Here is a 23,028-nt window from a genome sequence, read left to right as displayed (position 1 = left end):
TTTAGAAATACATTTAAAACGCTCCCCTCATGATAATAAGTTGTAATGGTAATGTGTTTGCATAGTATGTTAAGGGCAATAAGTTGAATAAGAGATTTAAAAATTCAGTTAATTTAAAATATTAAAAACAACACTTCAGGAAAGATATCTGACATTCAAAGGTTCTGGTTCTGAACATGAAGTATTGATCACTGCAGCTCAGGTTGAAGACCAAACATCCTCCTCATGCAGAAAGATTTCCCTGAATCTAGCAGCACACACACACACACACACACACACACACACACACACACACACACACACACACACACACACACACACACACACACACAAAAACACACACACACACACACTCACTCAACAGGGAGTTTTGCAGTAGGCCAGGAAAAGCGGTTCCTCTATTTCTTCTTATTGGAGGCATTATGTTACCACTAACCAAAGCCTATTTTCCTCCACCTCCACGTCTCCACCCGCAGCTACACCACCTGCCATGCTCACCATGCGTGCAGCTTTGGTTCGCTCTGGGGTCAGTGGCAGTTACCTGGAGCTTCGCGGTGCCACAGGAGTAAAAATAAAAATAAATAGGGTAGCAGGGGGGTGGTGTCTTATTGGGCTTCTAAGATGACCTCGCACACTGGCTCATGCTGAGGAGAAAATGTGAAAAGTTCACTGAGGTTTTGGTGGGACGCAGGCTGAGAATTCCTGCCACGATGGATGCTGTATAGGTTTGAGAAGTTTAGAGGGTTTGGTCACCCTCAGGCTGATTTGTCAGACTAATTCTGTAAGTCACACAGCCAATATGTCATGTGAAAGACCAACATGTCATTTTAAATAAAAGCTTATACTGACAGTTTGTTATAACATCATGCAGCCTCAACATGCTCAGAATATGATTGGACTGAGCTAACTATCATACATTTGAGTCGTAATGTGTTTGATCACTGTCCAATAAAACAAAAGCAGAGCCTGAGAGGCCAAAACGTGCCACTTCAGAAGGCACAAACATGACATCATGGTGCTTAAAGCCACCCCGGGGTCTAATTCAATCTATGGAGACGTCTTCAAACTTTGGCGAGCCACTAAACACGAAGACGACCAGAGTTTATTTTCCCCAAAAGCCCAAATTTTTATGGAGCTTATGAATGTCATCTGAGCCTGCAGAACGCTTGGCTCGTAAAGTCGAATATCAAAAAAGTGAAAGCAGCACATATCGTGCTTCAGGAGTTTGTTTTGATTTTGTTTGTTTGTCTTTTTGTTTTTCCAGGAGTCAGGCATTCCTGAGCGCTGACAGACCTCAGCTCTCTGTCACTTGACAAAGTCATCTGGGTTCATGGAGATATGTTAAACAAGTCACCTATGAGTGAAAGCAGAACGTAGCCGCCAGCGAGGTCCAAATGAATCCAGATGCTGTGATACACAATATAACAATTTTAATGACAGTAAAAACAGTCATACAAGAAGATTCCTCCTACAGGACGTGAACACTTTAAATCATCAGACAGCAAACACATCACTGCAACTTCAATTAACAAAACAATAATTAACAATATCTGTTTTTATTGTCAAATGCACAACAGGAAATCTGAAATCCAGCTCCACACTCATTGTTTAAGCTTCTGTAATTTTTCTATTGAGTTAATTTAAAACACAAAACTTGTCATTAGACGCACAAACACACAAAGTACCGATAAAAAAGCCAGTTGAAGAATAAACAGTTTGTTTTAATGTAATTGACTCCAGAAGAAAATCGTTTTAACACTAACTGGACACATCAGGAAGTGCTCTCGCTCCAGATACAATAAGCTGAATTAAATCCGGCCGCAAATCATTTAATTTTATGAGAGTGTTCCCTTGTATTACAAATATATGAGGCAGTTCAATTATAGGATCAGATTTTGTAAGAAAAAGGTCAAATTATCAGACAAATGTGGATACTATCAATTTGCATCTTAAAAAGTTGTTACAGAGTCAATTTAAACAACATAAAAGGTTCAGATTTTAAAAAATGTACAGACATGTAAGTATGCATGCACTTGTTTTTGACAGTCTTATCTTTAAAGAAATTAAAAAACAGAGGAGCATCTACACCTGACTACCTGAAGTGATTTTGTTGGTATAAGTGTACAGATGTGTGAGTTGATTTTTAATTTGCTTACACTTAAGGCTGTATTTTTGAGTGTTACTACCTGTCATATAAAGTATCAATATACAGTTATGTCCAACAGTGGCTCTGCTAAGAAATGAGAATACAACACTTGATCAGATTATGTTGTCTCACTTATGAACTGCACTGTAAACCCGAACAAGTTGAAATCACACAAAATGTTTGTTGTAACTGATTACATAAGAGTTTTTAAGTAGCAGAAATACAATTTTTGAGTATAACTGAAATTATAAAAGATTACTCAATTGTTTTCTTTCTTTTTTCTTTTTTTTTTTTCAAGTTTCCCCAACCCAAATGTATTAGTTAAATTTTTTTATATTTTTAATTCATACATAGATGAAACTGAGTTCATGTCATGGTTTGGTTAGTTCAGTTTTTCCTTGTGTTTCATGCCTTGGTTCCTCCCCGTGTTTACTCTCTATTAGTTATCCTTTGTCTCTCTTGAGTGTTTAGTGATCCATGTTTCTTGTTGTGTTTTCTTCATCTAGTGTTGTGTTTACTGTTTTATTTTGTAGTTCTGAATCCTTGGCTGTGTCCGAAATCCCTCACTCATTCCCTACTCACTAAATAGTGAATTAGATGTAGTTGACTATATAGTGCACTCACTCAGCAAAATTAAAACAACATTTCTGACACTAATCGCTCACTCGCCGGCCGCACCAATGTTTCATGTCTCCAGTTTTAACTTCCTGCCCTTGTGTGTTTCCCTCATTTTTGTGATGACCCTCATTAGCATCACCTTTGTCCTGTGTTCCACACCTGTGTTGATGACTCTGTGTATTTAGTTCCTCTATTGGATCATTGTTGGATCTTCCCTGTCCCGGTGCAGCGGTTTGGCATTGTCTGTCCTCATTACTTGCCGCTTCGCGAAGCACAGCCATTGTTGTTTTTCAAGTGTGTGAAGACTTACATGGTGACATACGCAGCGTCCCTCTGTACACTCAAAAAGTTGTAATTTTGACATGGATATAAACCCAATGAAATTGATCCACATATAATTAAAAAAAACATTAATCGGTTCAACTAAATAGCTGGTGAGAAAACAAAATTGTTATTGTTTCAGCTGGTCGGAGCAAGCAGCATCAGTTTATGAAGAGTGGCCACAGAGCTACCCTGAGCCTCACTGTGTCAGCTTTAAATAAAAGGCCTTGATTATGTTGTTGTGTGATTTGGTTAAATTAAAAAAAAACAAGCTTTTACTACGTGTCGCTTCAATTTAGTGAAGAGTGGTGACTCACACCTGTTTCAGAGCGAGAGACAAAAAGAGTCAGCAGTTTTTATTCAGGGAATAAATCAGCTTCAGAGTCCAGCAGGTTTCGGGGCAGAGCGTTTCTGCTTGTGTGAATTTGTTTCCAAGTTTCTCTGTAAACAGGGTTCACATTTCCAAGAGAGCCTGCACACACTGAGAGTATTTACAGTAACAGAGAGGTTCGTAATATTATGCTGCCTGCACACATGCACTCCAATTGTCTTTTGTGTTTCATTGTGCGGCACTTTGGTAAACTTTGTTGTTTTTTCAAATGTTATATATAAACAAAGCTGATTTGATTGGATGTTATATGTCATGCAATGTCTTGTAGTGGAACTAGAGGTCCTGTCCTCTCCCCCCGTCTCAGTTTAAAGCTATTTTTATTTTTTACAGGTCAATTTTCTAAAACCCTTCATCTCAGTTAATCACTCTCAAAAACACTATTTCATCTATTTTAGAATATTATCATCTTTCAAGGCAGAAACTGGCATGAAACCACAAAACACACTCTCAGCTGGTTTAATGTTTTGCATATCCTTGTACAACATAAAGTGCATTACCATTCAGTGATTGTGAAACATTTACAGAACGAGACGCAGTGTTTAGTGTGGTGAATTTCACAACTCATGCAAGTTTTATAAATCTGCTTTTTCACTCTCATGCATAAAGAAGAGAATCATGAATCAGTGGCTGCCTGGGATTGTTTACAAAATATGTCCCAAACTGTCCGTCACAAAGTCAGCAAAAATGCACAGTACATATAATTTGTAAGTTAAAGTTACAGGCACGCTGTTGTTCTGGGATGCATTTAAAGAAGGATCTGGAGGGATTCAGATACAGAAACTCTCTCTGCCAGACTCGATGTGACAGCGTTTGCTTGACTTGAGGTCAGGCTGGCAGGGCGGTGCGGGCTGACGGGGACATTCTTCATCTTATCTAAATGTGCGGTGGAGCACTCGTTTCACCAGGCCGTGGATTTGAGATGTCTTAGGTTACATTTAATTTACCCGCAACCCAAAAGTAAACAAACCTAATAAAGACTGCTGGACAATGGTTATATGATAGAAAAACAGGCAGGAGGACTAAAAGCCTGGGAAAATCTAAACTAGTATCAAACATATATATGTGATAAGATTCAGCACGTTTCCAGAACATGTTTTTCATGTTGTATTTTTAATAAAAACCTGATTTCCCCCATACCACAGCTGTGTACGGACAGCCAAACGCCCTCCTTACATCCCCCAGAGAGCTGCAGAATGAGTCTCACCCCCGCAGGACGACAGTGCTCTCTGGTTTCACAACAAGACCTCCACATCTCTGGCATAAGCCACTCTGAAAAAGACAAAAATCCCCCACCAGCTCGCGTACAGTCAAAACACACCCTCCAGACATGCGTTAAGTGAAAGATAGAAGGAAAATAAATAGACGAGCGACGTGCATTTCCTGCCAGGCAGCCACTCTGCAGCTCCAGTTATTTGTTTTGACATTCATTAAGTTATCGTTTCCAGGCGGCGGAGCAGCGAGGAACCGCCAAGCCTGAGGTTCACCGCCTCTGGTAGGGCCGTGTTTGTGAACGGACGCCTTAGCTCTCCAAATTCAAATAGACAGACAAGGCCATTACGATCCACGACTGGGAATAAAGAAAACATCGATCTAATTCTAACACCAATGTTTGCACTCGGCTCGTAGGAACAGTCATCTCAAGCCCACTATTGGTGAGTGGGAGCTAAATATAGACACAGAGAGATCTTAAACCTCTGGGCTTATTAAAGTTTACAGCTAACAGAGGACAAGAGAGGACAAGCTGTAAAATAAAATCTCTTCCCATGACTACAAACTCTAATCTGTGTGTTTTTTTGTTGACAGAGTAAATTACTGCAGACGCAACAGTCCAGCATTTTAAGAACTGTGAATCCACAGATACTGAGCGTCCTGGTTTGTGTTTCCTGACATTATTTGCACATGAAGCGTGCCTTTTCGCTGAAAGTTTGAGATTTTGCTCCATGTGTTTTTGTGCTGGTTGGCAGCCATTAAATCCAGGCAATGACACTTGAGAAGAGTCAACACAATGGAAGTGCCTGAAGATATTTGGGCTGCTGCAGGTCCTATTGGGCTTCATTTATTTGTAGAAGAAGGTTCTGGTAATATGTTGGGTTTAAATGAACAGCTGCAGGGTGGGTACAATTATATTATGAATAAAAATAAAGTCTTCACAGAGAAAAACATCCCTGTGATGCTGTTATCTATCAGTTTATTTCTGTTTTGACTCCCACAACACCGGATTCTAAGTTGCAAGTTGCTATTCAAAGCTCAATTTTGGGATATAAATCACAGGAAGGAAAATAAATGTGTCGGTCTCTCTGTTACCTTCAGTGTCAGGAAGGACGGCATAGAAGGTAACATCGTTATTGAAGAGTTTGTGGTTTACTTGTGCACTCTGTCCCTCTTCTTCCCTCCTCCCCAGCCGCCGCTCAGCTGGACCGGGTTGTCTCTGTAGGAGATGCGCTCCTTTTTGGACGGAGCAGACGAGTCTCGCTTCGGTGAGGGAACCTCTAATCCTGGAGACAAAGAAGCAGACTGTGTCAATACCTCACATCCAAATCTGCATTCCAAATATGTGCTATTCAAACTGTATTTGCTAATTTGTTCTCTCATTAATATGTTGTTGCATTCCTTTATAACATGGATTATCTGTAATCAGTATCATATGACATATTAGGTGAGAAGGGAACAAAGTGTTGCTGCTGCAGTTGTAAATTAGATTTTCCCACGCACGGACAAGTCAAATGTGATTTTATGTTCAAGGAGTTCTCAAACATTTAACCTTTAACCACAAACACGGAGCACAGGACATTATCTGAACCATGTAAGCTTGTTTTTAGGTCATAAATACAAACCACCAGAGACCTTTGTGGCAATGAAAATAACAAATAGTGAATTTTCTGTCACAAAAGGTGTCAATATTTGCTAACCTGCCAATCAATACTGCTGTTTAGATGTGCAATGGATTATCTCACCATTGGTACATTTTGATTCAGTCAAACTGCAGACATGATAACAGAAATCTGGACCACAAAAACTGGAGCTTTTGACCTCGAACACATTCAATGAAGACAGCTGAGGAAGAAAGTTTAACCAAAAATTAACTTTTAATCGTCATATTGAGAGTCTAACCAAAAAACAGAGGATGAAGAAACACTATTTTTCTTTTGCTGCTCGAAAAAATCTCAAGCACTCAAGCAACCTTTTATCTGTATTGACTGCAGTGATTGTTCTTTCTATGCATGCTTCCTCAGCCTCTCTTAAAATGTTGGACTCGGTGTACCATGCTGCATTGTGGTTTGTTTCTGGTTTAGGATTCCGCACACATCACTGTATCAAGTATGAAGAGGTAGGCTTGTCTTCCCTAAACAACAGAAGAATGGAGCATTGGCATCTCTTTCTCTATAAGGCCATACTCCATGATCTGCAGTCTTATTTATGCTCCTTATTGACTCCTAAAGTTGTCAGTGGGTGTATTCTTCGGTCCCATGGACAAATTCTTTTTGTCATTCCTCAGACTCGCTCTGTCTTTGTTAAAAGTGCTTTTAATGTTTTTGCCCCCTCATTCTGGTCTGAACTACAAGCTCACCTAAAACTGGATTGTTTAATTCGATTGGAGGATTTTAAACTAGGATTGAGGATCATCTGATCAGCTTGTGCACATGTTTTCCTGCTTAACACTGCTAATTTATGGAACGCCGTTGGCCTAGTGGTCTAAGCGTGCGCCCCATATACAGAGGCTATAGTCCTTGTCACAGAGGTTGCAGGTTTGATTCCAGCCTTGACCATTTGCTGCACTCTCTACTCCCCACATTTCCTGTCTCTCTTCAGCGGTCCTGTCCATTAAACTTAAAAAAAAAAGACTGCTAATTTATTAATTGATGTAATAGTTAGGTGTTATTATTTGCTGTTTTGTCTTGTTGTCTTTTTAGGCTGCTGTCTTGGCAAGGACTCCTTTGTAAAAGAGACTATGTATCTCATGGGAATATTCCTGGTAAAATAAAGGTAAAATAAAAAAATTAAATAAAATTATTGAGACAATTTTGACCTGAGTTTTGGCGCCGTCTCTTTAGACTCAGCACAGTGTATTAAGTCTCACTGTAGAGACGTGAGTGTGAGCAGGTATTCTCTGTGCTGTATCGGAGGGCTGTCCTTTTCACCTGGGGATCAGTACAAAGCTTTTCAAACAACACAGAACAAAGGCAGAGCTTCTCTCAGGCATGATGCGTTCCACGTGTAGAGCGAGGGCCCGCGGTCTCCACGGCCGCCCCACACAAGGAGCAAAACAGCAGGGAGGGCTCTGGAGGAGGTGGGGGGCCTGGGAGGCATCGCAGGTACTGACCTGGCTCTGAATATCTGCACAGCTTGCACACTGGATAGAATATCCACGAGCTCACACGTCATATCTAATCACACCTTTGTAGTCTCTGATTTAACTCGTGTTTGAGGGTATCTCTGAGCTTTCCCCTCCGCTCAGGGCTGCGATGTAGTTTGAAGATAAAACCACCACAGTCCTGTGTTTGTTTTCAGAAATGTAAGGCCGGGTTTGGTGGCTGAATTTAGTTTGTGGAAGACTTTTGTCCAATTATCTGTCCTAAATGAAAAACAGAACCTGACACACATGTTGCTAATTTAGGATCATTACATGTACAGAGATAAACAAATGGCCGCACATTTGACCCAACCGCTGTGACCAAACAAATTGTTTTCCTTCATTTTGCTCCTATTAGAGCTGAACAGCGGACAGAATTGAGGGAGCAGATATGCAGCTTAAGTGGTTTCCTCTGCACACGCAGAAAAAGATATTTTGTGAGGCTGAAATCGCAATTTATGGCACCGTCCCAGCATGTGGTGTGTATCGCATTGCAGCAGGTTATTGAGTAGGTTATAGAGTATTTATGTAGTCTTTACTGCTATGGCAAACGAAGTGAACCCTCCCACTTTAAAGCTTCACTTTGATGTATGTGTGTGACTTCAGAGGGATAAATGTGACACACTTTCTTTTTAATCTCACTCTTTTACTGACTTCTGTAGAGGCCACTGTAAAAAGAGGTTTGTCACTGAGGCTGCTTGTCTGCTCACCTACTGTCCTGCTTACCTCTTTGCTTTTATTTCTATCTTTATTGTCTCAGGGAACATAGATATTAAATTACATACACATCCATACAAAACGGTTGCATAAATTATCAGATCCAAAAGAAATAAAATATGAATAAATGCTTTGTACCTAAACTAGTCTTAGCCATATGCTGCATCTATGAACCTGGACACAACCTCTTAGACTACCTTTACATGTTTGTGAAGAACAAGAGAATACCAGGAGGTATTAGACATAAAATAAATCAAATAAGAAATATAACAGATGTTCCTTTGATGCACTTTCTTAATAAATCAGGTCTTGGAGGTTTGACATATTTTACCCACTTTCCCCGACGGGATCCAAACCCACTTCCTCCAATATTCTGTTTGTTTTAGTGATATAGCACAAAGACCATCAGATGCCCTTTCAAAGTTTATGAAATATCTAATTGGCCCTTTGAGAAATGTTATTTCCTTACGCACACATTCATATTTCAATTTGCCCTGGATAACTTCCATAAGTGGCGTTTTTATGCAGACAAAGACGCCTTCTTTTTCGAGGGCTGTGCTCAAGAAGAGAACAACGGTCTGCCTGCTGAGCAGGGCGACACTCGCTCCTCCTGCTGCTGCACCTCGTGGATATCATTTTGAAATCATCATCGGAATCTAATTAGGCTTCGTTAACGTGGACAGGGCTCTCCTTCACTCAGATTCCTGGGCTTGTTTAATGTGGTCATCTGCTTACAGACTGTCAGTAGCATCTTTGTCACTCAAACTCCTGAGCCCCACGTCTCCTGACAGAAGGGCCAGTCATTCTTCTCTGAAAGGACTGAGAGGTTTTTCTTTTTCTTTCTGCCAGTTTCCTGTCTACGGAGAAATCCGCGGCACTCTGTCCCCGGCCCGACCTTCTTGCCCCCCCTTCCCTCCAAAAGCAGCCGACTGGTGGCTTCAGTCTGGGCTGAATGAGGAGCAGCATTTATTCAGGGGGCTGCAACCTCAGGTCTTTGTGACCCAGGACTTATAGGTGCAAGAGTGCAAACACAGAAACATCTAGTATATACACATGTGCTTAATGCACAGGTATAAATACATGTAGGTACACACATAGTATGTGTTTTTCTGAGGAGCATGAACCTCGTGATACACTTACAAACATAGTAACATATCTGTGAGTTAGCTCAACAAAGCTGACACTGTTTATTTGTTGCTGCTTATGATTACTGTTTGGTATATGAGTAATTGTATGACGGTGAAGAGTTTTTGCAGCCAAAATTTTGCAACTGCAAAGATACAATGCAAATCTCTACATCAGCTCATATTAGAAAGCTCCATAAATAAGGCAATTCGGCGGGGTGATGGATAAGAATGGGGTTCGAATCCCAGTGACGGTTTCCAATGTGAGATGAAAATGAAAAAGGTTCCTCACAATGTGGTTGAGCAGTTCTTGGGGCAGCAGTAGCTCAGTCCATAGGGACTTGGCTTGGGAACCGGAGGGTCACCGGTTTGATTCCCAGTATGGCCTGGGCACTGCCGAAGTGTCCTTGAGCAAGGCACCGAACCCCAAACTGCTCAGGGTGCGCTGGTTGATGGCAGCATCCTCACTCTGACATCTCTCCCTATGTGCATGTTTGTGCATAACATTGTATGTATACCAAAAAAAATGTGTGCAGCATGACCAAAAATTAACACGAGTGAAAAAATTTAATTTCCCCCATGGGGATTAATAAAGTATGTTGTTTCTTCTTCTTCTTCTTCTTCTTCTTCTTCTTCTTCTTCTTCTTCTTCTTCTTCTTCTTCTTCTTCTTCTTCAATTGCATAAAATCCACTTACTTTGTTACATAATCACGGTACAATTTGTACACTTCATCTCTCTGTAGTCTATGTTTGTATCTGTATGTGTTTGTATGCACAATTCCTAGTGCTCTGGGTGAGGGATTAGTAGTGCTGCTTAGAAAGGCTGTCTTAAAAAAGACCATGTAGCATTGGCAGAAAGTTTAATTATTACCTTTTATCTGAATAATATCATGAGAGAAAATTGAACTATTAGGAGAAAGTTGTGTTTCCTGTTTCAAAACATTTCATGATTTTTTAGATTTATGACAATGAAGTTCACAAGACTCACTTGCATGACCCAATGAGTTGCTGCGAGGATAACTGTTCTCTTTGCAGGGCCGGGCAGCTAAACTGTTGTTGGCCAGCAATCCACTGGCGTGATGTTGACGTTCTGTGTATCCAGGATCTGCCTGCACGCACCACACAGAGACACACACACAAACACACATAAAGGGAGGCCTGACATGACACGTCTCACGCAAGCAGTTCAGCATTTTGAAAAACATTGGACAAGCAGCGGCTCTGCAGTCTGAACATATCTAAGAGACAGGAGGAGGGAGGGGGGGGGGGGGGGGGGGGCAGCTCCTCTTGCCAGTGATCATAACTTAAACTGCTCTATAACTGCACAGGGAGACCTGCAGTTTCCCACTTCAAAGACCGCACCAGCATCAGCATCGTTCTCGAGCACAGGCAAACTGCTCCAAAGTGACACTGGGATTTCTGCAAGTAAAATGAAGAAATTGCAGCCAGTTGATCCGATTGAAAGTGTCACCCCAGAGCTAAACCTCCCCCCTCTCCTCCCCCTGTGACTCCTTTAAATGGAAGCCGAAGAGACAGGCTCCAGGGGAGGGAACATACAAACCAGGACGTGACTCTGACTGCTGAATGTAAATACTGCATACCTCCACATACATGCAAGTGCCCCCACCAGAAAAGATCCAAATCACGATTCACTGTCAGTCCATGAAGTGAATGAACTGCAGGGGGAAACTTAAGGGGAGTGCACTCACCACAAGCTGCACTCTGCCTCCGTTCAGAATGCCTGCACTGATCTCCGGTAAGAAACGAACACTGCGGATAAGAAAACAGAAAAGAAGCATTTCAGGAGTTGGACATATTTCTACCAATTCAACAGTTTCCCATCTTTATTTCTACAATTATCTCTGACATATCATAACATGAACAAAGATGTCCTGCATGATAACCCTTTGTCTCTTTAAGTAAGGTAGATGTTGGTAAAAGCCTGCAGGCTCCCTGCCACTGGAACAGAAACAGTTTATTTCAGTGCAGAGCCATTATACTTCATTATCAGCTCTGTAGCTTTGCCATTCTCAAAACCCTTTTCCCCACTTTTAATGTGAATCTGTGAATTACTATGTTTTATTACTCTGTAAGGCATGTTGAATTACTTCAGTGAATGAAGCTGTCTTGCCTGGCTTTTGCAAGAAAATCTGATGGCTTAAATATTTTACCTTCACAGCCGTATGAATAGATAACTATTTTAAGACAACTTCAGAAATGTGACTACCAAATGTCATTCCCCTGTTATGTAGTGATCACAATAAATTTATTTTTTTATAAAGCTTATTTTCACTGTGAAGAAAGGTACACATGCTGACTTTAATAAAAGACTCTTTTCAAGTGAATCTGCTGAATCATCTGTAATCAAAGGAATACAATGAAAATATCAATAACAGCCCTACTAAAATGTGTGGACATCTTTAAGAATATATATTTACAAATCTTCAAAACGCTATATAAAACATGGATGTGCAAAGCCACACCTCTTGTGAAATTATGTGCAATTTATTTGGGTTTTCTTTGCACAGATTTAATACATTGGCCGACAAGGGCGGACAGTCAGCAATGACCAGAATGATCTATATAGGAGAGAAACTAGCTGCATATGCTGAAAGATGCTTCTTTTAAAACAGATGCAACAGTCCAAAGCAAATGCAAACACAGTGGAAACACACTGCCAATGAGAAAACGTGCTGCAAAAAGCAGAAACATCTGCATTGACACCAAATGATGCAAAGCAAACAAACCAAACACAAAATCAGAAAACATCTGCAAAAGAAAAAAGGGTTTCAACGTGAGGCTTGAAAAAGGAAGTGCTCCAGGCCTGTAGGGGGCGCCAGGGAATGCTGTTGCATTTCCTTTGGACTTTAGCACGTGTTTTTAAAGTTGCATCGTTTCTGCATTTGCAGCTCGTTTCTCTCATAGACTATGATTTCTCCTGATAATGATAGTTCGGGCGACTGCGGAACCTCTGCATTCCCCGACCACCGTAGTTTGAACGTGAAGAAACAATGGGGCCTCACCTGCACATAAAATAGAAGTGAATTTACTGTTGAATTGAATTTTTTATTTAGATAAAAAAACTACATTTTCCATTAGGCTGTGTAATCCATGTACTCACATTAGAATCAATTACCTGGCTAGATATTTCATCTATTAACTTTTTCAGTAAGTCAGTGAAACAACCCTTTGAAGCAATTTCAGCTGCACAACCCAAGCAACATGCACCAACGTTTCGTGCCTCACCTCTCTGAGTCCCTGTCAGCGAGAGCAGCCTGAGTGTGCAGCCACTGCTGAGCTCGTTCCTGCTTCACTCTCTCCATCTTCTCTGCCAGCTGAAGGCCCAGCTCCACCTCACCAACTGCACAAGACAAAACACACTAAATGAACTCCACAGAAAATTATCACACGCAAGGAAGTCCTCTTCCTGATGGCAGTGGTAGCAGAAGAAGAAGAAGCGTGATGCCTAATAAGAGATAGCTGGAGTGAGGGTGTCATGTTTCAAAATGACAAGATACCCAAACAATACTGCACAAAAGGAAGTGGTGTTTACAGATGATCTCTGAGGTTGAAGCTTATCGAATAAACAGCTCTTGAAAATGATGTGTAGCAGCAGTTGGCATGCTTCATGGTGATTAAAGCTGGCAAGGATTCCCTGCCCGAGGAGGGCTCAGTGGTCAACAGCTCTGTGTTTGTTATTGGGCTTAAGTATCTGGATCTGTTGGAGGACTCAGAGGAGTTACTGTAACACATTTAAAGTTACTTAGGAAGAAATAATCATCTCTTTTCCGTACCTGGTGGATCTAGTTCATGGTAAAAACTTAATTAAAGCCACAGTTTGTTAAAAAAAAATCTGAAAGGCAGCTGATTTACGAGTTGTACTGACATCCTATAATAGGGCAGTAATTCAAAGTAAACATTTATGTTGTGCTGACAGTAATGCGGCCGGGTGTAAACTGATAATGAATTTTGACAGCCCACTGCTGGAACTAATGATGCATTTATTTAAGCCATTTACTTTCTTTTGCTGAGCCGTAAAAAGGAGAAAAACAGCTTTACAGTTTTCATGGGTTAATTGCAAAGCCCCACTAAAAATGTCAAGTGATAGATTCTCCCCTCGGGGCAGCAAAGGCCAGGAAATAGCTACTCACACTTCCTAAAGTACACAGAGAGGCAGGGCACAGGCAGGCCAGTAAAGCTCAATAGAGATAAGGACATTCTTTAATGTGTAGATCATCACCTACTTAAAGACTTGAAGTAGAACTCTTCAAGGCATACAGTGATACGAGAGGGAAAAAAGCTCATATCTGAGCGTGCTGCACCTCAGGAGCATGAGGATACTCTCTTCCCCTCTGAACCCTCCACAAATCCCCCCTCTTGACCCCCTCAAACCTCCTAAGTCCCCCTCCAGTACTCCTCCAGGACATCAGGAAGGGGCCTGTAGGAGTCACGCCTGTTAAGAGAGGCTCTTCAGCACATTAAGCAATCTGGTCTTCACTCAGGAGGAGAGAGCTCAGACTTTCTATCAGAGTTAGGGAGGAGGGAGGGAGGAAGGGGGTTGAAGGCTTTGGCCTGCAGCAAACTGGAGTTTAGAGAGACACAGAGCTCAAACTTTGGAGCATCCTCTCCTTCAAACAATATCCTCATGCAGCATTTTATTAATGCACATGAAGTGTGGAGCGGTTTCCTGCAGAACTGTACGTACCTGGTTAATTTTTGGAAAAGACAAAAACTCATGCTAGCAAACAAAAACATTTGGACACAGACACCGTCCACATTGAGACATCCACATTGAGTGCAAACTGAAGCCTTCACAAATAACTTTGGTTTTCTGGAACAAATAAAAAACCTAAATACGACTAAGAAAAAATAGAATCAAATCATCTTCTGATCGTTAGACTCAGACATGAGCACAACATTTTTCAAAACACCACAAAAACACACTGAAACAAAGTGTTGAAACGCTGTGTCATGTTGATGTTCGACAGACTTGCATCCAGGCTTGCTGTTAAATTCTGACCTTTCCTACAACGACGAAGCTTTAGACCAACTCTGACCAAAGTGGAACTTATCCCTCTACATTTGAAAAGCTGAGGCTTTACTCTGAATTTATTTTGGCTGAATGTCGAACCCGTTTCTGAATCCTGTTTTCATGACATTTGCAGAATGACAGAACAATCAGAGTGTGTTTGAAATTTAACTCAGTGTCTTTAGTCTAAAGTCCGTCTCGGTGAGTGAATTTGACCATACGCTGGATCTACATATTTCTTCCCAGACTGTGCCAGCACATCTCAAACATACACTCTGAAGAGACGGCTCTGCTGCCTGACATAAATAGAAGTCCTGGGATTGCAGCAGAGAAATTGAACGCACATGAATGGTGGTAAATAGGCTGACATTAAGTTATTTTGGATGATGGATGATAAACAAGATGATTGTGTTTCAGTTGGACTTTGTAGATGACTTGAAGTGTGAAATCGAGTTAAGTGCTCTGGAGGCAGGGGTTCCAGGCTGAAATAAAAATATATACCCTTGTGTCCCTCTGACATGAGGACGGATGTTTGGTGGGGCTGGATCCCAGTTTGGATGGAACAAGAAGGTTGGAAGAGTGTGTAAGCCAAAAAGGGGGGTGGGGGTGAGGGGGTGGAAGGAGTTGGTGGAAAGTAAGAGGAGAAACAAGGAGAAACGCTTGGAGGCATGAAACATCTTCAACATCTGCAGACACCAGAAACTTGATGATAGAGACCATGTAAAAAAAAAAATAAGGAAAGTATATGACTATATTTTTTTGCCTTTAAAAGAAAATGTCTTGTGGCTCTGCTCCATTCTCTCCCTCTGTATCTCCCTCTCTGGGTATGTAAGCCGATACCCATTTCAAGTGGGTTACTCATGTCCAGCACATCCACACAAAGAGCCCGGATAAAATAAACACGCCGCGTCGGATATCTTGGAAAGAATCTGTCATGGGTTTGGGGCTAATCACCTCCAGAAGGGGCTTGACTCAAAGCCTGAAACGTTAGCCCCTGTCGGGGAGCGCTGCCTGGGCTGGGCTGGGCAGGCTAGGCCCCGGGCACTGGGGATGGATCCGGAGTAGGGGGTGTCTTCCACAGGTCAGGACCAAGGAAGCAAGAGGGGAGGCTGGCCTGATCTACTGTCAGAGCACCATGACTGAGTTCCAGACACAACAACACTAAGGTCCCCCGTCACCACTGTCTTTTGGTCACCATAAAAAAAGGGAACAAGAATCTCTTCTAGAAACAGGATTGTTGGTTTTTTGCAAGAGAAAGCAGACGGAAATAAAAAATCAAGCAAAAAGAGAAGGCTGATGATCCAACCCTGTCGCTTCATCAGCTGATGTAGCTGCTCACTCCATTGCACAACAACCTGTTTGATGAATTATCAAGACATGAGCGGAGAGGAGAGATAAATGGACTGGAAAGACACAGAGCTGGAAACAAAGATGTAAAAGGTAAAAGGTCCTTGGATGGAACTGGTTTCCTAACTGCCAGTTGGCTGAGTGCTTATCCTCTCTGTATTATGCATCGGCACTACTCCAGTGACGAGAATCAGAGTGATGGAAAGTTGTAAATACAGCTGCAGTTTGAAGCAGAGGGATCTTGTCACTTCTTCATCAGCTGAAAAGTCCAACTGCTATCGACGCAAGGCTAAAGGTGAGTTTGTCTGAAAATGTAACAGAAGCTCCTCAGAATCAATGAAAACTAAGAAATGAATAACCTGATCTTTTCAAAGAAAGTTAAGTGAAACAAAAACATCCTAAACTCAAAGTCAAAGCTGTTTCTTCTTCAACTGCAACTTGAAAAGACAAGCACACACATTGCATTCCTCCACAGTTCATTTTCAGGTATTTCATGCTCATAGCAGCTTTGGACTTGGACCTGTTGGCAAACGCGGTAAATACAGCCTCTCTCCAACATGCACGAGCGTCCTGCCCTCTGCATGTGAGGCCTTGACCCTGCAGGGTGGAGGTGGGGAGGAAAGATGGAGACAGACTCTCATGATAAAAGCTGACTTCCCCCTATCCACCGCCCTGCCCTCCCTCCAACTCTTCTCTCCCTTTAATGTCTGGCTGTGGATGTCACAATGTCAAATCATGTCTCCACCTCAGGGCAGAGCAAGAGGCCAGGGCAGGAGAAAGATGGAGGAAGAAGTTGGTCTCTTCTTAGACTAATATACTACTTTACAGATGTAGTGCTGAGCTGAGCTGTCCTTGTGCCTGGATATCCAGGTGAATCTGAACCAAGCGGCAACCTCCGGTCTCGAAATATGAAGCACATGTGGAAGTGCTATAAACTGCAATTCATTGAGCATCCGCTTGAGGCTGGCTGCAGAAACACTGGAAACCACATACACACCAATTCAAAGAAGATGATCTTTGCAGCATAAATAAACATGTTTACAGCCTGGTTCAAAAAACGGCTTGGTTCTACGTAGCTAATTCAGAAGATATTAAGATTACAAGTTTTTGCCCAAATAAGGACATGACTGACTTGACTGACAGGCAGGAACACATAGCTGTTGGCTAGGAGGCTCAAACCCCGTCTCTTTACCTATCACTAAGTTTCATTGAGTTCAACATTCATTCAATATGGCACCCGCCAACGATTGGCTTCAAAACAGCGCTCAGGAACAGATGGGTGACATCACGGATACTACGTCCATTATTTATATAGTCTATGATCTAAACACAGTGAAATATTTATTTCTCCATAGTATCCTCTTTGCTCATATTTTGGGGTCCAAGTTGAAACAGCCTGTTGCTCTTAGTGCCAGTAATGACTTCAAAATGTGTTGGTGTCCTGAGAATAAAAGACATAGGAGCTTTGCGGAACTGCACCACAGGGACAGTGAAAACTTTGGCGGCAACTGATGGAGTTTTTTTGTGTTATCTACCTTCCTCTGAAAGGTAAAGAATAGGATAAAACTAGCAAATAACATTATTCTGAAAGAAAAGAGTGTTTCTTATATTTTATTTCCTATCTTTTATGTCCAAATACCACATTTTTATTATTTCAAAATATGTGAATCCAAAATCCTAATCCATCGCGTTCTCTCTGGATGTATACGGTGTTGTATGAATGATTTGATGACTGTTGTGACTGGATGCATGTGCAGTAACACTTGCTGTTTGTTTGATTGCTGTGTCTGATGTATGTTGGGTGTATCTATCATTTTTCTGTTTTTATTCATTCTATTTGGAAAAATGCTTTTAAGTTTTTAATTCCCCATGTAAAGCACATTGAACTTACCTGTAATGAAAGTTGCTTTATAAATAAAATTGCTATTGCTATCGCTATTGTTATGTCTTCTTTAGTAGCCATTAAAAGAAGTCTGAGTCCATGTAAGCAGATTTTAGGGTAAGATTCTGGTGCTACTTGTTACTCATTGGTTGCTACTTTTCTTTATTTTCATGCATATGAGAAATGTCCACATTCTCACAAATGTTTCTACACATATTTTGTCACATGCAGCTGTAAAATCAATTTGAGACAACAGAAATAAATATAAAAAGGAAATAGTATTTACAGACGTTACTGCAGAGTTACCAGATGTGTATCCAGTCCTACCTTGTATATCACATCTCTTGTTCTTTGCTCGCCTGTTCTGTGCCCCCGCTGGATCCATCTGGTAACTGCAGTTTCTGAATGAGAACTGAAGGGCAGAGGGGTCTATAGGAGAGTAAGATAGAGAGAGCGGGTCACAGAAGGACAAGCCAGGCCTAAAACCAGAAAAAGAAACCAGACCCTTACATTCGGAAAATATTAGAACAGCGCTCTGGTTCCTCCGAGGCAGATGCCATTAGCAGTTAGTGCAGACATAGACCTGTTTGTTGGTGGAGCGAGATGACAAGAGTTCTGCTGCTGGAATCATGCATTTAAAATTCTGATCAAAGAGCAGCCTCCCTCTACATGACTGTGGCATGATAACCGTGGCAGGACTACCGTTTCTTGGAGCAGAGCAGAGGTGAGGTCACCTTTTCACTGCAGCAGCCACTCAACCACTACAATGACTGGTAATGAAAATCATCACGGGATGACTTGTCAAGCAGTTTCTTGGCAATGGTTATTTCCTTTGCTGGATCTCAAAGAAGGTCCAATAATAGCGGACAGGCTCTGCCTCTGCTGTCTGTTACGGCTCGTTAACGTACACAGGGTGGAAAGGTCTGCTGCTGTTGGAGCATGGATGAAGAACAAAGACAAGAGGCCATAATTACAGCAGATTTTTCCCCTTCTAGAAATGGATTTATGTCCTTAGAATTCCTTCTATGCTGTGGGGAATATTTAAGAAGGAATCCATAAAAGCCTCTGAACATAATCTGCCTTCTAATCTTGATAGATTTTGCCAAACATATGGATTTAAATGATTCATCAAAATGGTGTAAAAGCATAGCCACTGTTTCCTCCACCCCATAGTTAAACAAAAAATAACTTCTCCTTGAAATAAAATTCAGACTTTAGTGATGTGTTTATTATAAATGCTCATACTGCACTAGTGATGAAAATGAATGTGATTGGACAACCCTAACCCAAAACTCAGTCACTCCTTTATACGGATACACTTCTCCAGACAACTCACCACTTCTTTTCCTCTGCTGTTGCTTCTTCGACTTCATCTTCTGAGCCCTCTTGAGCATCATTAAGGCTGTGTGGCTGTGAGTGAAGCCCCTAGTAACAACAAAGACAAAACTATCTCACAGAAAATCCCTCGTTATGATGACACCAAAACACATATACATCCACTCAGCGTGAATTAAAAATTGGAACACCAAGACGCAGGTAAAAAAAAAAAAGGTTTACCACTCCTCAAGAATCTTTTCTGATCTTTCAGTGAGACCTCTGGGCACAGGTGTGGAGGCAAGAGGTTTCATTCTAAAAACATATGAAGAAAATGATTAGGTTTTTCATGATGTGAGTATAGGCTGCACGGTGGTGCAGTGGGTAGCGCTGTTGCCTCCTGGTTCGAATCCCCAGCTGGGCGGGTGCCTTTCTGTGTGGAGTTTGCATGTTCTCCCCGTGCATGCATGGGTTCTCTCCGGGTTCTCCGGCTTCCTCCCACAATCCAAAATCATGCTCAGGTTGATTGATCACTCTAAATTGCCCGTAGGTGTGAGTGTGTGCATGAATGTCTCTCTGTGACATTCATGCTCTGTCTCTCTGTGTTAGCCCTGTGATGGGTTGGCGACCTGTCCAGGGTGTACCCTGCCTTCCGCCCGAAGCCAGCTGGGATAGGCTCCAGCCCCCCGTGACCCCTAACGGGATAAGCGGTCAAGATAATGGATGGATGGATGATGTGAGTATATTGTAAGAGATCAAGAGGTATTACCTTATTTTGTATGTTACTGTTTGCAGCACAACAGCCTCCTAGAGCTTGTTGCACTGTGCTTATAAGCTGTGTCAGCTAAGATTAAAATGCGGAAAGTCAATGACAGAATGTAACCATGGTGGTCAAGATTTTCATTTCAAACTTTACATGCTGTCAGTTTATGCTCGGTGTCAACCACAGACTGAATAAAAAATGGACGTAGTATCCGTGACGTCACCCATCTGTTTCTGAAGCGCTGTTTTGAAGCCAATCGTCGGAAGGTGCCATATTGGAAATGCTGAACACAACGTAAATTTGTCCAAGCTAGTTTGAGGTAAAGAGGCGGTCTTTAGACATTTCACTAACTGCCAACACTGAGGCAATCCAGTTGCAATCCCACAAATACATGAATTACTGAACCATATGCATGTTTTCAGACATTGAATTCAAATCCTAATTTTTCACATCTTAAAACGAGGACTAGAATCCTGTTAGAATTTAGCTTTACTAATTGGCTCATGAGGACACGTCATAAAAATGTCTTTACTGATAACAAATATCATTGATTGGATCTTACCAGATAGTATCATGTGCACTAAAGCATTACATTACTTCTACCTCTCTGCCACAGAGATTCATTTTAGTAAACAGACAAAGAAATAATAAAAAACACATCATGAGCCTCACTCCTTCACTGGGTAACATATCCCTGCATTAAAATGAACAAACACTTTAGTTTGCTTTGATTTAATCCTACACATACAGCCCTGCTGTCCAAAAACAATACTCACTCCAGCACCAAATGTGGATTAATCCACCTCTGAAAGTAAGTAAGCATTGTACTTTACACAAAGCTGCACCTTCACTTCTGTCTGAGTGTTAGATGCCAAATGAATCAGGTTTCAGATGGTGAACAATATATTATTATAGAGGCTGGATCACAACAGGGCCCAGCAGTCATCTGCCTCGGGGCCCACAATCTCTCTTTTTATGTGTCACAAACTGTAAGAAAATGTAATCTTTAACAAGGTAATGTGACCTAAAGCTTCACATGAATCAAAGATGTCACAGTAAATTGTTGGCTATCATTAAAAAAAAGAAAAAAAAAAAGAAAGAAAGAAAAAAAAAAAAAAAAAAGACATTTCACTAACAGCTACAGGGTGCCTGCCTGTCAATCAAGTCAGTCATGTCCTTATTTGGGCAAAACTTGTAAATTTAATATCTTCAAAAATACAGATTTATAAAAAAAATCCAACCCCCTGTACAGTGTGTGCCAATAGAGAAATTAGCTATTCAGAATGAAGCCATTTTTTGTACGAGGCTGTAAACATGTTTCTTTCTGCTGCAAAGATCGTCTTTTTTGAATGGGTGTGTATGTGGTTTCCTGTGTTTCTGCGGCCAGCCTCAAGTGGACGCTCCATGAACTGCAGTTTTTAGCACTACCGCATGGGCTTCATATTTTAAGACCAGAGGTTGCCGCTGTCAAAATATATATATGTTTGGGTGTGTTACCCTACCTAACAGAGCTCACTGGGGAAACTCTCTGCCCACCACAGTCCTCCTGTTCTTCATCCACCCAGGCCTGCTTTGACCTCCATACAGGCTGTGAAGGGAGTGCGTGCTGGGAGGGTTCAGGAAGCTGAAATACACACATGAATCTTTGTCAGTAACAATTTACAGCTCTAACCACCAAGTGAACACCAAGTGGTTTTTAAAGGCTTGTTTTTACAGACATGCTGATTTTTCAGACACAGACAATACAGAACTGGTATTCTTTATATAAGCTTTATTTCATTAATTAGATCAAAATTAAAATCATAATTCACAACAATCATAAATTACTGGGACAGTTCTTTAGATGACATTTTCAACAAATGCTCGAATACAAGCTGAATATTAACTTGAAGTGTTTTCAGTGATTGTAATGTTTGATTTTAAGCTTTGCCTAGAAAACATCCAGTCTTCATTGTGGAACAAAATGCAATGTCTCCTCGGATCAAAGTTGACTTCATATATTCTTTGAGGAACGTGGCTTTCATATTTAACTATAGTACGGTTTCATGCTGAAGTAATGTTCATATTTAAGTCTAACTAACAGCTGAATTACTCTCAAGATCCGACTTTCACATTACACAAGTGGCAAACTGTAAATCCCTTTCTTTGATGTACACCTCCGTGTCAACACATTTAGGCTGGCCATAACAGCAGCTGCACCACATCAGCTGGCCTACACCGACTACCGTGATGTACAGCGCTGAGAACGCTCCAAAGAAAAGATCCAACAAGAGGTAAATGAAGGGAAAAAAAACTCAGCGACAGTCCGCCTGCATGAAAAATGACATCTGCTGGTGCAGAGCAACCTCCAGCCCTCCAGGATATAATCTTGTTTTTAAAGAGAATAAATTTAAAGATCAATCAGGGAGAGTGAGAAAAATTCCAAAGGGGGCGATAACGAGGATGAGAGCAGGGAAATAACTCTTCTCTTCACATGATACAGCAGCTGGTGATTAACAAAAATGTAATAGTATATGTAAAAGTATTACAGATTGCCTAAGGGTATTTGCTTTACCTTTAGAGTCAGCTGCTGCTCTGAGACGGTGTAAGATCTAGATGGTGGGTCCTCCCAAAGAGGAGTCCAGTGTTCTTCCAGTGCTGCCTTTTTTAACATGAACACATTTTATTTAAATAAATAGACATATTTATGACAAACAACAAAGATATAATATGTGTGTAGCACCAAACAGAATATTGTTTATAAAATACATTACTGTCAATGTGATGAATATTAGAGAAGGGAGTTCTTCAGCGTCAAGAGAAGGTTTAATTAATAGCTCAATAATTGCATATATGTTTTTTATGAGAGGGTGTGTGTACAGGTTATTGTCTGTGTGGTATTATATGTCTTTGGTTTGAGACAAAGCACAGTTAACTCCCACCTACACTGGAGGAGAAAAAAAAATCCTCTCTGTTACTTTCATCTGCAAGCAAACTACAGAAAAATGCTCAGAAGCTGTCTAGGCGGGATAAAAAAACCTAGCAG

General features: G+C 41.2%; 1 protein-coding gene across 1 annotated transcript in view; it reads right to left on the bottom strand.

Annotated features, from left to right (window-relative positions):
• Positions 1-5,615: 5,615 nt before the first annotated feature.
• The window catches only part of lrriq1 (leucine-rich repeats and IQ motif containing 1), a 44,537-nt gene continuing 27,124 nt past the window's right edge, over positions 5,616-23,028 (bottom strand). Inside the window, exons 18-26 of the mRNA XM_034686488.1 lie at positions 22,558-22,644; positions 21,506-21,627; positions 19,484-19,555; positions 19,263-19,351; positions 18,254-18,355; positions 12,915-13,029; positions 11,378-11,438; positions 10,657-10,777; positions 5,616-5,971 (exon numbers count right to left, since the gene is read on the bottom strand). Of these exons, the coding sequence (XP_034542379.1) occupies positions 5,838-5,971; positions 10,657-10,777; positions 11,378-11,438; positions 12,915-13,029; positions 18,254-18,355; positions 19,263-19,351; positions 19,484-19,555; positions 21,506-21,627; positions 22,558-22,644 (903 nt within the window). The 3' untranslated portion in view covers positions 5,616-5,837. The remainder of the gene's footprint in view (positions 5,972-10,656; positions 10,778-11,377; positions 11,439-12,914; positions 13,030-18,253; positions 18,356-19,262; positions 19,352-19,483; positions 19,556-21,505; positions 21,628-22,557; positions 22,645-23,028) is intronic.

This window comes from Notolabrus celidotus, chromosome 6 (assembly GCF_009762535.1).
Source record: "Notolabrus celidotus isolate fNotCel1 chromosome 6, fNotCel1.pri, whole genome shotgun sequence".
In the NCBI taxonomy this organism is placed as follows: Eukaryota; Metazoa; Chordata; class Actinopteri; order Labriformes; family Labridae; genus Notolabrus; species Notolabrus celidotus.
This window is presented reverse-complemented; position numbering and strand designations above follow the sequence as displayed.